Raw genomic sequence first — 15,085 nt, forward strand, 5'->3', positions numbered from 1 at the left:
GCATAAAATACACTTCAGACACATAGCAGCATCAGTAAGATGTAATACGCATGAGGGAACACTGGGTCATCACTTCTGGCATTGTTCCTATACCATTACCTTCTGGGGCAACATACTGCATTACATTTATAAAGTGACGAAACTCAAGTTAGCTTTTTGCCCAAAAGTGCTCATTTGATCATTTGTCTGGTGTGGCTGTGGGGCAACCTTTTGTAAAGTTATGGTTACATAAAGTGCTTGTACTGTATAAAAAAAGCTATTTTGCAAAACTGGTTAAATGAAGAACCTCCTACCTTTACTCAGTGGTGAAATTTAGTCCATGCTATGTGCCTCTGAGAAATACATCAGGCAAGTGGATATTACAAAGACAACCAGATCCTCTCTTTCTTCGGATATGGAATCCTTACATTCAGTCATTATCCCACAATGCGCGAAGTGAGCTTTTGAATGATCTTTCTGAGACACTTTCTGAAGCTTCGAGAATTAAAATTTTCATAGCCTTCTTGGGGGGGGGGGGGGGGGGGGGGGGGGGGGGGGGGGGATTTCCCACAGGGGTGTTTTTGGGGATGTTCTTGTAATATTGGAGCGCTGGTCACAGCTCGCCAGTGTTCCCGAGTTGTATTCATTTTTACTAATACTATGTTCACGTTTCTGAAAATCAATAAAACAGATTTGACCATATGCCCTGGCATGTTGAGTGCATGGATATACCAGTCCACAATTATAGCAGTCTGTCAGGTCATGGTCTGGGCCCAGACAACAGTAGCATAGGTAATGACCATCTATAATGGACATTACCTTACTACAAATGCAGTTCTCAAAACCACTCATAGTTGGCTTCTTACCAGACATCTTGAGGAAGCAAATAAAAAAATAAAATAAAATAAATAGCACTGAAAAGTGCTGTTAGTGGGTGCTGCTAAGGCAATGAAACAATTAAGAAGTGAAAAATGAGTAGAAATGTGAAGAAACCGTTTGCTACATTGGAGCACCTCCACTGAATGTTGAAGTGGAGATGTTATGCTATGTATTCTTTTGCATTCCTTGCTTTTGAGGAGTATTTCTTGTTCTGCTGTTTTATGCTTCTGTATGAGCTGCTCTCTTTGTTTTGTATATCGTTTTCTAAGGATCTAATAAAGCTTGAAATAACAAAAAAAAAAAAGAAATGTGAAGAAACCACAAGGGCTGAGAGAAAATATTATGGAGATGTAAGGGAAGCCAACCAAGTATTCGGACCTGTGTTATCCTATTCTTATATGTTAAGCCTATTATCCTTAATCTCTGCCTCAGACTCTATCATAACTCGTCTCCATCAGCTGGAATAAAGAGTAAACCTACTTGTCTGGACTGGTCTAACAGGAAATATACTATAGTGCAAAAAAATAAATAAAAACAAAATTTACAATCACTGAAGTAAAATAATGTACAGGTCCCTGTACTTTATCATACAAAGGAATGTGAAGGCCTGCGAAACACTTTTTCACCATTTTTCCCAATTTCAGGATGTTTACATTTATCAGGGTTATTTGTGTGTACACTAGGGCTGGTTCTGAATTACACCACCATGTTCAAATAGCAAGAAAAAGGAAATGCATGATATTAAAAAATTTATATTAAATATTTTATTTCACTCTAATTGCACTAGACATAGAACTGCATATAGAAGTTCTTTATTACCTTAAATGATGCTACTGCTTTGTCATACGCCTTTATCAATGCTGTATCATCCCAGATATCTGAGTCATCACTCTGAAACAAAGAGCATTTCAGAATATGTATTTTCACAGTATGCTTTGAAACAAAGAGCATTTCAGAATATGTATTTTCACAGTATGCTTTGAAATTAAGCTGTGAAACAAACTAGAGAAACTGAGAAACGAATGGCAGATGGATTACTAAACTAACATAACATGACAGGATATGGGAGATGCTGCGGCAGTAATGACTACAATACAATGCTGCTTGTAAAGGTACGGACAGAAAAAGAAACAGATTTTGAGCTGTCAAGTACAGCTGCCAGCTCACCATGAGAAAGAAGAATCTGAGCATAATTTAAAACATTGATCTTTTTTATCCCTTCATCTGAGAGAATTAAGTCACTTTTTGGCTTCCACGAAATGTGGTACTGATGTCTGGTATTAATATTTTGTTTTCAGGTTACTTATTTGCAATTTCCACATTTATAATTATAACAGTATTCTTTGCTACAAAATCATTTAAGGCATTCTTACTAAAGGAAAACAGAGCACTTTATGGTCAGGTTCTGTCTGTTTGTAACTGGTAGACACATTTTAATGACATTTGAAACATAAGATAGACTCTAAGAGGAGATGAATATGGTATTTTCAGCAGGCGGACCGGATCAGGGATAGGGGAGGGGAGGGGATGGAGGGGTTCCCAGGTCCTGAAAGCCCTAGAAGAAGCAGAGAGAAAGGATGCAGGATATAGATGAATAGGAGTAAGTGCTGGAAGTAAAGAATGCCTTTGGAAATTCTGTGTATTGCATGGCTGCACCTTCCATATCTTGTTAATATAAAAATAGAATTCTGGATAAATGTTTTTCCTCAAAATCAGTTACATGCTTATTAGTTGTCCTTTTATGTGTATTTTTATCTATGATTTAAGTGCTGTCATCAATTTCTCCTGTCACGCGTGCTAGAAACCTAGGAATCACCATAGACAATGACCTATCATTCAAAATCCACATAACTAAGAAGATCAAGGAAGAATACCACAAACTACTTACCCTCAGACGTCTTAAACTTTTCCTTGCACAAGATGATTTCAGAATGGTCTTGCAACTATTCATCTTCGCCAACCTTGAATACTGCAATGCCCTACTATTGAGCCTACCACTCACTACTATTCGTCCACTCCAAATCCTACAAAACACAGCCGCCAGAATCCTTACTGGAACAAAAAGACATGAACACATCACTCCAACTCTTACATCACTACACTGGCTCCCAATAAAATATCGAATAGACTACAAAGTACTAACAATTCTGCATATAGAAACATTGAAATGATGGCAGAAGAAGACCAAACGGTCCATCCAGTCTGCCCAGCAAGCTTCACACATTTTTTCTCTCATACTTATCTGTTTCTCTTAGCTCTTGGTTCTATTTCCCTTCCACCCCCACCATTAATGTAGAGAGCAGTGATGGAGCTGCATCCAAGTGAAATATCTAGCTTGATTAGTTAGGGGTAGTAGGGGTAGTAAGCGCCGCAATAAGCAAGCTACACCCATGCTTATTTGTTTTACCCAGACTATGTTATACAGCCCTTATTGGTTGTTTTTCTTCTCCCCTGCCGTTGAAGCAGGGAGCTATGCTGGATATGCGTGAAGTATCAGTTTTTCTCCCATGCCGTTGAAGCAGAGAGCCATGCTGGATATGCATCGAAAGTGAAGTATCAGGCACATTTGGTTTGGGGTAGTAACCGCCGTAACAAGCCAGCTACTCCCCGCTTTGTGAGTGCGAATCCTTTTTTCTTCTCCCCTGCTGTTGAAGCTATGCTGGATATGCGTGAAGCATCAGTTTTTCTTCTCCCCTGCTGTTGAAGCAGAGAACTATGCTGTATATGCTTTGAAAGTGAAGTATCAGGCTTATTTGGTTTGGGGTAGTAACCGCCGTAACAAGCCAGGGCAACAATCCAACTGGCTAAGCAAAACCATAGAACTACATGCTCCAAAACCGAACTTACGCTCAAAGAATAAAGGCCTTCTCAAAATCCCTCCCACCAAAACCACACAACTAAATACAACCCGTAAGAGAGCTAAATCCATCGCCAGCCCCTCACTATGGAACTCACTCCCAATCAAAATAAGAACTCAACCCAACACAAAAACCTTCAAAAAAGATCTGAAACCTGGCTGTTCACTAAAGCCTACGCAAACACGCACCATCAACCACACTGCCAGACACCTACGCACACCAGCATCAAGAAGCAACTGTCCATCCATGAGTAACAACATATCAACGTCCTCTCAAATCTCGAAGACTTTTGTTTTGCTTTGAACTAGCCTAAAAAACGCCTATCCAATCACTTAACTATATTCTCAACCTTGGAAGTCTGTTTCACTAACCACTTAATTGACCCATCCCAGTACCTTTCCTACCCAATTGCCTCACCCTGTAACCCCCCCCCCCCCCCCATCCACACATACCAACGTGTACTAACACGTTACCAACTAACCAATAATAATGCACAAAACAATAAAACCGATGTAATGAAAAGAACTTTAACTGACACTTTGTACCAAATGCTGTAAACCATTCTGATGGCGATACCGAATGACTGTAAACAAAGCACAACAAATAAATTTATGATTTTTAATAACATTTGTTTGATATTATCTTTATTATGTTATAATACTTGGATTTTATTGTTTGAATACAGCCCCTGAAGCAGCCCATGTTGATGGGCGAAACTCGGTCCGAGTCAGGCACCTTTTGAAATTACTAATAAATACTTTATTCACCTTGACATCAATTCAACTCTTTTTGTTTGCACTTCTGCTATATTGGATCGGCTTCTGTGCTGTTTTTTGGGACCTCTACTTCCTCCAAGGGCTTGGATCCAAGCAACTACTGGCTCTGTTTCCTCAAGGGAGTCAGAACTGATCTACACTGCTGGCTCTGTTCCGCTTTCTCAGGTTCCTGAAAAGGAGGCAGCATAATGCCATTCTGGGTTGTTCTGCCAGAACTTAAGTCCTTGGTAATGAACACAAAACGGGGTTGAATTAGCATAAGTTTGAAAGTTGTGAGCAATAGTGCCATTCATAAAGACCAGGGTTGAAGCCTTAACAATTGGCATTATTGCTCATAACTTTCAAACTTTTTCACTCAACACACAATTAAACTCTGGAATTTGTTGCCAGAGGATGTAGTTAGTGTAGTTGTGTTTAAAAAAGGATTGGATAAGTTCTTGGAGGAGAGGTCCATTAACTGCTATTAATCAAGTTTACTTAGGGAATAGCCACTGCAATTAATTGCATCAGTAGCATGGGATCTTCTTGGTGTTTGGGTAATTGCCAGGTTCTGGTAGCCTGGATTGGCCTCTGTTGGAAACAAGATGCTGGGCTTGATGGACCCTTGGTCTGACCCAGTATGGCAAGCATCAAGACATATTGGTTAAAGGTAGTAATCTCCATGCCTTCTGTTAAGGCTAGTAACTACCGTATCAGCAAGTTACACCCCCACCCACACACACTTTTCTCTATCCTTTAGCCTTTAGAGATCCACAGTGTTTATTCTATACCCCTTTTAATTCTTTGACTGTTTTCATCTTCACCACCTCCTCTGGAAGGGCATTCCAAGCATCCACCACCCTTTCCGTGAAGAAATATTTCCTGACATTGGGTCTGAGTGGTCTCCCCTGGAGTTTGATTTTGTGATCCCCTAGTTCTTTTATTTTCTTTCCAAAGTTCATGCAGCATTAAAACCTCTGAAGGTCATCATCACATCTCCCCTGCACCTCCTCTCTTCCATGGTATACATATTCAGATCCTTCAGCCTCTTTTCATAGGTCTTCCGATACAGACCCCACACCATTTTGGTCACCCTTCTCTGGACCGCCTCCTTATTGTCCAGAACTGAGCACAATATTCCAGGTGAGGCCTCACAAGGGCATTATCACCTCCTTTTTCTTACTGGTTATTCCTCTCTCTATCAGCCCAGCATTCTTCTGGCTTTAGCTATTGCCTTGTCACATTGCTTCGCCATCTTCAGCTTGCCAGACACTTTTACTCCAAGATCTCTCTCTTGGTCAGTGCAGGTTAGTCTTTCACCCCCATCACATACAAATCTTTTGGATTACTTTATCCCAGATACACGACTCTGCACTTCTTGTTACTGAATCCCTGCTGCCAAATCTTCAACCACTCTTCAAGCTTTCTTAAATCGCCTTTCCTTCTCGCCACTCCTTCAGGCGTGTCCACTCTGTTGCAGATTTTAGTATCATAGACAAATTTTACCTTCTATCCCTTCTGCAATGTCGCTCACAAAGATATTGAACAGAACTAGTCCCCTCTCTTTAGAGTAGGTTCCATTTACCATTACACACTGTCACCTCCACTCAACCAGTTTGTAATCCACTCCACCATCTTGGTACTTACTCCCAAACTTCTCATTTTATTCACATGCCTCCTGTGCGGTACCGTATCAAAAGCTTTGCTGAAATCCAAGTAGATTACATTGAGAGCACTTCCTTGATCCAATTAAAAAAAAAAAAAAAAAAGTCCAGAAACCCATCAGATTGTAAATAGTTCACTATCCTTTCCTTCAGCGAGACTCCATAGACCAGTGAGCCTGACTTCAGTGCCAGGAAAAATTGTTGAAACTGTTATAAAGAATAAAATCACAAAACATTTAGATAGACATGGTTTAATGGGACACAGCCAGCATAGGATTTACCCAAGAGATGTCTTGCCTCACAAATCTCCTACATTTTTTTTGAAGGAGTGAACAAACATGGGAACAAAGCTGAACCAATAATTGTGGTGTATTTGGATTTTCAGAAGGCATTCCACAAAGTCCCACATGAGAGGCTTCTAAGAAAACTAGAAATCATGGGATAGGAGGTGATGTCCTTTTGTGGACTGCAAGTTGGTTAAAGGACAGGAAACAGAGTAGGATTAAAATGGTCTGTTTTCACAGTGGAAAAAGATAAACAGTGGTGTACAACGAGTGACGTGATCAAATTTGCCAATAACACTAAATTATGCAGAGTAGTTAAATCTCAAGATGTGATGAATTACAGGAGGACCTTGTGAGATTGGAAGATTGGGCTTCCAAATGGCAGATGAAATTTAATGTGGACAAGTGCAACGTGATGCACCTAGGGAAAAATAAACCTTGCTGTAGTTACACAATGTTAGGTTCTATCTTAGGAGTTACTACCCAGGAAAGAGATCTAGGTGTCATAGTGGATAATACATTAAAATCGTTGGCTCAGTGTGCTGTGGCGATCAAAAAAGCAAACAGAATGTTAGGAATTATTAAGAAGGGTATGACAAAACAATAGATGTCATTGCCTCTGTATCGTTTCATGGTAAGACCGCATCTTGAATACTGTGTGCAATTCTGGTCACCGCATCACAAAAAATATATAGTTGCACTGGAGAAGTTACAGAGAAGGGCGACCAAACTGATAAGGGGCATGGAACGGCTGCCCTATAAAGTAAGGCTAAGGAAGCTAGGACTGTTAGGAGAAGAGACAACTGAGGGGGGATATGATAGAGGTCCTCAAAATGATGAAAGGACTTGAACAAGTTAATGTAAATTGGTTATTTACTCTCTCAGATAATAGAAAGACCAGGGGGCACTCCATGAAGTTTGCAAGTAGCTCATTTAAAACAAATCAAAGAAAATTCTTTTTTCCATTCAGCATATAGTTAAGCTCTGGAATTCACTGCCACAGGATGTGCTTACAGCACTTAGTGTAGCTGGGTTTAAAAAAGGTTTGGATAAATTCCTATGGGAAAATCATTAAACTGCTATTAAATTAATAAGCAATAGTAGCTTGAGATTTATTTAATGTTTGGGTACTTGCCAGGTACTTGACTTGGATTGGCCACTGTTGGAAACAGGGTGCTGGGCTTGATGGACCCTTCTTCTGACTCAGTACGGCAATTCTTATGTTATGTTCCACCACCCAGGTGAAGCTAACTGGCCTGTAGTTTCCAGCCTCTTCTCTGCTACCACTCTTGTGAAGCTAGACCATCTTTAACTCTTCTCCAATCCCACAGCACTAATCCCATTTCCAGGGATCTATTGAACAGTTCCCTCAGCGAACCCACCTGCACATCTCTGAGCTCCCTCAGTATTCTGGGATGTATCTCATCCGGCCCCATAGCCTTGTCCACTTTCAGTTTGTCTAGCTCAGTGATGGCAAACTCCAGTCCTCAAGTGCCACAAATAGGCCAGGTTTTCAGGATATCTACAATGGATATGCATGAGAAACATTTGCATGCACTGCCTCCATTCTATACAAATCTCATGTATATTCACTGTAGATATCCTGAAATCCTGGCCTGTTTGTGGCACTTGAGGACTGCAGTTCACAATCACTGGTCTAGCTCCTCCCATATGTTTTCTTTTGTAAACAGGAGGTTCCTCTACTCCATCCCCATCTATGATAAGAACATAAGATCTGCCATACTGGGTCAGACCAAGGGGCCATCAAGCCCAGCATCCTGTTTCCAACAGTGGCCAATTCAGGCTGTAAGAACCTGGCAAGTACCCAAAAAGATCTTATCAACCGTTTTTTTTAGTGAACACCAAACTGAAGGATTTGTTTAATATTTCTGCCATTTCTTCATTTCTCTCCACACATTGCTCGTCACCCTTCAATTTCACTGTACCACGTCTGGCCTCCCTTCTTTCTCTGATATATCTGAAAAATGTTTTGTCACCTCACTTTATCTCTCTGGCAATCCTCTTTCACTTGACCTTCTGCTTTCCTTATTTCTTTCTTCATCTCCCTTAGTTTTAACAGATATTCTTCCCTGTGTTCCATGTTTTGGGATCCTTTACACTTCGTGAACGCTGTGCTTTTTGTCTTTATTTTTTCAGGTACTTCAGAGAACCAGTTCTTTTCTCTCGTTTATTTTTCTAACATATAGATTTGTTGCCTTTGTAATAGCGCCTTTTAATTTGGCTCACTGTTCCACCTTACCCATTTTCTCCCCGTCTTCCAGTTCTTCCTCCAGGTTTGTCCCCATTTTGACAAAGTCATATTTTTGAAATTCAAAAAACTCAGGTCTTTGTGAGACTTTTCTGTATTCTGTTCGCAAAATCAAATCATACCGTTTGATGATCACTGGTGCTGAGATGAGCCTCTATCCAAACAGAGACATTATCACTATTAGCACTAGATTGATTATAACACCTTCCCCTCACTGGTTCCATTACCATTTGTTTGAGCAAAGCCCCTTGAAGGGCATCCACTCTCTCTCTATCAGCTCGATACAGTAACATTCATTTGAAGATTTCTCGTCTGTAACGAGCTCGCTGCGCACAATTCGGACGCGTAAGGCAAACCAGCGATACAGTCTCCAGTTTCGCACGTCCGTAGCGCTTCTTAAAACAGACGCGTAACCCTTCCCGCACCCGGCATGTAAATGAACGAATTAGCTGTATAATGAAGGAATTAGCTATTCCCCTCCGATACCGTAACGCGCGCTCAGGTTATCTCATTAGTAACGCACTGTTTTGCCGCGGCCGTAACGTGTTAGTTTACCGCCTCCCCCTAGTAGGAGTTAGGACTGTGAGTCTAGTAACAAATCCATCGCAAAGCCAACCAAACCGCTTAAGACACTCAAAAACAATAAAACACAATAAAAAAAAAAGCGATACAGAGATGATCGAGAAAATGTAATGCTGTGGGACACATAAAACCTGTCAGAAAAAAAAATAAAAATTTTTAAATACCTGTCGGAGGGCCGCATGGGTCCAGGCGGCCGGCGGCGGGAGCCGGGTGATCGCGTGTTAAATCTAGGCCGCGGGCGGGTGGGCGCCTGTTCCAGGCGGCAGCGGCGGCGGGGGGACACGCGTTAGTTCGAGACGGTCGGTGGGCGGCGGGTGGTCGCGTGTTAAATCTAGGCCGGGTCGCACAGGCGCGCATTCATTCATCCAGGCGGAGGAGCCGGTGGCGAAAGCGGCCGGCTCCGCCTGAATGAATGCGCGCCTGTGCGACCCCTGCGATTCGGCGCTCAAGGCAGTCACATGCCGTGACGTCACGGCATGTGACTGCCTTGAGCGCCGAATCGCAGGGGTCGCATTCATTCACTGCCGGTGGGGGCTGCCCCGGCAGCCCCCACCGGCAGTGAATGAATGCTGTGACTGCCTTGAGCGCCGAATCGCAGGGGTCGCACACGCGCGCATTCATTCAGGCGGAGCCGGCCGCTTTCGCCGCCGGCTCCTCCGCCTGGATGAATGAATGCGCGCCTGTGCGACCCGGCCTAGATTTAACACGCGATCACCCGCCGCCGCCCGCCCGCCGCCCGCCTCAAACTAACGCGTGTCCACCCGCCCCCGCCGCCGCCTGGAACAGGCGCCCACCCGCCCGCGGCCTAGATTAAACACGCGACCACCCGGCTCCCGCCGCCGCCCGCCAGCCGCCTGGACCCACGCGGCCCTCCGACAGGTATTTAAAAATTTTTTTTTTTTGAACACTCAGGTTTTTATATATTTTGGTATTTTTTTTTTCACTTCATGGTGCCTGTCATTTCAAATGTCATTTGAAATGACAGGTACCAGTGCACCCTGGTTACTGTATAGGCGCTGTATTAAGCGCCTATACAGTAAAATGGGTTACGCGGGCATAACCCTTCCCTACCGCTTTAAAGCCGCGGCATGCATTTGCATGCGATTAGAGGAGAGTATCGGGGAGTTAGTGAAGAGAACTGTGCGTGCGGGGAGGAAGGGTGCGCCTGACACTGCCGCACTGTTATTACCGCGGCCTTACAGGATCGACCCGAATGTCATGTAGATTCAGCAGAAGGGATACTCCAATCCATATCTGGCAGATTAAAATCTCCAATGAACACTTCACTGTTCTTTACCACCTTCTGGATGGCGTCGATGAGTTCTCTGTCCAGTTCTTCTGTTTGAGTCTGTGGCCTGTAGATCACACCAGTAAAAATTGGAAGCACCAAATTCTTTTTTTTAGGATGATCCATAATACTTCTTCTCTATCCTTGCAATTCAGTTGGTTCTCTATATGCCTTGCAATTCAGTTGGTGGATATATTTGACATAAAAGCAATTCCTCCTCTTTTTCTGTCCTTTCCTGAAAAGTTATAGCCCTGAATGTCCATATCCCAACCATGAGAATCTGTAACAGCAACAATGTCCAATTCCGCTTCCAATCAGAAATTGTGCAAAACTTTTGAAAAGAGGAACAGTGCAGCAAGATAAATAAATCTTTGGGGTAGGAGGGAAATAGCATACTTCAGCTGACTTGAGCATTCAAAGAAGTGCTTCATGCCTGTAATCATTTACCACCAAACATTTATTTATCTAACATTTTTTGTATACCGCTTCAACAGAAGTAGAGCAAAACGGTGTACATTTAATCACTTTAAAAAAAAATAATAATAAAGAAACTACAGAGTTTCACATACAATGAGAAAAAATTTTTTATATCACCAATGAGGAATCTGACAATGAACACTTCTGCATCGGGGATATATGTTCTCCATTAATCCATTGCTCAACTGTATCCATTAATATGAATTTGTTTCGATGTGATGCATTGCTTTTTGCTGATAACATCAAGGTAGATTTATGAGTAAAAAAAAAAAAAAAAAAAAAAAAGAACATAAGAACATGCCATACTGGGTCAGACCAAAGGTCCATCAAGCCCAGCATCCTGTTTCCAACAGTGGCCAATCCAGGCCATAAGAACCTGGCAAGTACCAAAAAGCTAAATCTATTCCATGTTACTGTTGCTGGTAATAGTAGTGGCTATTTTCTACGTCAACTTAATTAATAGCAGGTAATGGACTTCTCCCTCCAAGAACTTATCCAATCCTTTTTTAAGCACAGCTACACTAACTGCACTAACCACATCCTCTGGCAACAAATTCCAGAGTTTAATTTTATTTATTTGTTTTTTTATACCGACATTCAATTCAAAATATCACATCAGTTTACATTGAAACAAATTGTCATCAAATACTATTGAGGACATAATACAGTAAAACAGTTCAAAAACATAACGTATGGAACTAAGAAACATCGTTAAAAAAACAAAACCCTATAGATTAAAAATAGATCTATATAAAGCAATAACCTATCCAGTCACACAAATTTCAATATATTGCAAAAATAAAAGGAAAAAACCATAGATAAGGGGATGTAATCTATTGTATTTGTTGTAGGAAAGCTTTGACAAAAAGCCATGTTTTGAGATTTTTTCTAAAGGTAGGTGTAGAAGGGTCGGTCCTTAGTGGCGATGGTAGGGAGTTCCATAGAGTAGGACCAATTAGAGAAGAGGCCCGGTTTATAGTAGCTGTTTTGAGAATTTTTTTGCTGGTGGGAATAGTGAGTAACCCAGTGTCTGTTGAATGAAGCTTTTTAGTAGAAATACATTGATATAGTGGTTTCTGTAACCAAGATGAGTAATCATTGTATAACGCTTTGTGAATAAGCATAATTATCTTATACTGCGATCTAAAAGTGATGGGAAGCTAATGAAATTGGTGCAAGATTGGAGTGATGTATTCAAATTTTCTACAATTTGATAAGGATCTAGCGGCAGCATTTTGAAGCAGCTGAAGAGGTTTAATTGTGGAAGCAGGCAATCCTATTAATTGTGCGTTGAGTGAAAAAGAACTTTCTCCGATTAGTTTTAAATGTGTCACATGCTAACTTTATGGAGTGCCCCCTAGTCTTTCTATTATCTGAAAGAGTAAATAACCGATCCATAGCTACCTGTTCTAGACCTCTCATGATTTTAAACACCTCTATCATATCCCCCCCTCAGCCGTCTCTTCTCCAAGCTGAAAAGTCCTAACCTCTTTAGTCTTTCCTCATAGGGGAGCTGTTCCATTCCCCTTATCGTTTTGGTCGCCCTTCTCTGTATCTTCTCCACACAGAAAAGATTAAAAAAAAAAAAAATCACAAATACAAAAAAACCCCAGAAAAACTAAATTAATCAGATGCAATACAAAAGATTAAATTATAAATAAGTCCAAACTGAGCTGTCCACTAAGCCCATCTTACTTCAGGCCTGAGAACTCTATTGAAAAAGATCAAGCATCTTTCCCAAAAAGTCATGCTTCAGCTAATTTTCTAAAGCATAAATAATTTAACATATCCCAGAGTTCCTGAGGGGATGAATTCCAGATGACTACAGCAAAGTTATAGAAGCAAAACATCTCTAAAAGGGATAAAAATACTTAAGACCATGAAGACTTAGAGATCTAGCAGGAATATAAATACACAGGCACTTGCACATATTTAGGGATGTTGCTACACAAAAGTTTAAAAATCAGACTAAGGATTTTAAACTTTAATCTCACTTCATTTGTTGCATGCTATCAAAAATGTATTCACAAAAACATTTTCAGGACAAAACCACCTCTATTATTTTATCATCCAATCTCCAAACTTTGACCCTCTTCACCAACTTAAAGAGGAATGTTAGAATGGTGAAATGGATCTGAAATTCAAGATAATAATAAATCTATACAAACAAAATATCACATCACCAAGAGGAGCAGGGTAAGGTAACTCCTCAGTGGAGGAACATTTCTTCAGGCCACATGACTGCATCTAGAACATTATGATCAGGATATCAAGAAGTAAACTTCAGAATTAGCCAAGAACAAGAAAATAAAACTTGCAACCAAAATAACTGGACACTACAAAACAAACATGATAAAATGTAATAGGACCATGGGCACTTCACCCATTCTTAGGCATAATCTTGCTGTCTCTTTCTTCTCACCATCTTATCAACTCACTCCCAAATCATTTTATTTCACATCACCATTGTAATGCAACCTATGATTTACTAATATATTTAACAATATCATCCTTTGCATTAACCTGCTAATTTTGCTTTGACCTGATGAAGGGAGTGTAGTTCTCCAAAACTAGTCAGAAATATAGTTAATTTTTTAAAAAATGGGCATCACCTATAAATCTTTTGTTGCTCTTTATTTTCAAAGCCACAGAATGCTAGCAGGCATTGAACTACTCTCACAATACCTACCAGCATTTTCATTTCAACTGAAAAAAAAAAAGGGAACAGAGCATAAAGGGAACGTCATTCTGCAGCTGGCCAAAAAGGAAGGAAATGGCAGGAAAAACAGTGGAAAAGTGAGGAAGAAATTGGGAAGAGGGATTAGAGAAGAAAAACAAAGGGAGGGAAAGGGAAGATGAAATGAGGGGAAAGAAAATAGATTGGGGAAGGTAAAGTAACATGCCAGAAGGCAAGAAAGTGGAGAGTCCCAGAGGACCCCCGCTTTATACCCTGACCTGCATGACTCGTAACTACAAGGGCATAAGAACACGAAGGTCCATCGAGCCCAGCATCCTGCCTCCGACGGTCGCAAGTTATCGGCAGATCCCAGGTGCTCGCGACCAGAACTAATACATCTTAGCTTGCATACGATTAAGTGTGCTACCAGTCCTAAATACAATTTACCAATAATAAATACCACCGCATGGCATTAAAGATGACCATTTGCTTATGTCACCTATTTTTCTAGTCCAGGGATTCCAATGCTGCTCAGCTATTTGCTCCGCTGACATTGGACCAGCGATAACATGCCTGGGGGTTGGAGGGTGCGGGGTAAGGGAGGTCCGGAGCCTCGGCTCGCTGCACAACGCCAGTCTGTGCCCTTAACAGGAAGGGAGCAGCACTTACAATGCCAGGGAGGGGGCTCCAAAGAGAAGTAACAAAGAAAGGGACGGGGCGAAGAGAAAGCGCCCCGAATACATACTAAAGGCTCCGAAACCTGCTGCTCAATTCCTCCCCGGCCTCCTTACCTGCCCAGCACCGCGTGTGAAAAGCACCGTACCGGCCGCCATGGAGGCACCTCCAAGCGTACCTCCCTCTTCCACTCTCGCACACAGTCACAAACGCGCACAGCCACAAGAGCGGCCCCCAGCTCGTCCCGCTCCCTGCAAGTATTTTGCAGCGCGCCCCCTGCTGGCCACCGTCAAGGCAAGAATTCCCCATGCCCTCCCGGACGCCGCGAGAGCCAAAGAGCCAGCGCGTGCCTACCCGAAGGAAGAAGCTCTATCGCTCTATCGCTCTATCGCTCTGTTCTTCCACGCAATAGTCTCTGGCTGGTGCTGGGCTGCGTCCCGTATTAGCATGCAATGCTGTCTGAAAGCAGTGAATTTAAAAGGATAGGAAATGGGACGCGCACCCTCGTTTGTCGGCTTTTCTGCAATTGGCAGTAAACCTGTTCGTTTTAGGAAAGAAGGTGCTTTGTTCTAAGATCTGCTGACTCGAGACATTTCTAAGCTCAATGACGGACAGAATGTTATGCAGACATTGCAAAGCATGCCTCTCTGGGGTTCTTTCCCCGCTTCCGGATTTGGTAACAATATGCGATTGGCCCA

The 15,085-nt window shown here is 41.9% G+C and overlaps 1 protein-coding gene across 3 annotated transcripts in view; it reads right to left on the reverse strand.

Annotated features, from left to right (window-relative positions):
• The window catches only part of LOC115074755 (survival of motor neuron protein-like), a 109,593-nt gene extending 94,885 nt beyond the window's left edge, over positions 1-14,708 (reverse strand). Inside the window, exons 1-3 of one of the 3 annotated variants that reach the window (XM_029574520.1) lie at positions 14,504-14,708; positions 2,747-2,910; positions 1,678-1,749 (exon numbers count right to left, since the gene is read on the reverse strand). In XM_029574520.1, the coding sequence (XP_029430380.1) occupies positions 1,678-1,749; positions 2,747-2,910; positions 14,504-14,696 (429 nt within the window). In that variant the 5' untranslated portion in view covers positions 14,697-14,708. Of the gene's footprint in view, positions 1-1,677; positions 1,750-2,746; positions 2,911-14,211; positions 14,282-14,503 lie in introns of those variants that run through there. The other 2 variants (XM_029574529.1, XM_029574539.1) reach the window with 2 other exon arrangements.
• Positions 14,709-15,085: the final 377 nt, after the last annotated feature.

Source organism: Rhinatrema bivittatum, chromosome 1 (assembly GCF_901001135.1).
Source record: "Rhinatrema bivittatum chromosome 1, aRhiBiv1.1, whole genome shotgun sequence".
Lineage (NCBI taxonomy): Eukaryota > Metazoa > Chordata > Amphibia > Gymnophiona > Rhinatrematidae > Rhinatrema > Rhinatrema bivittatum.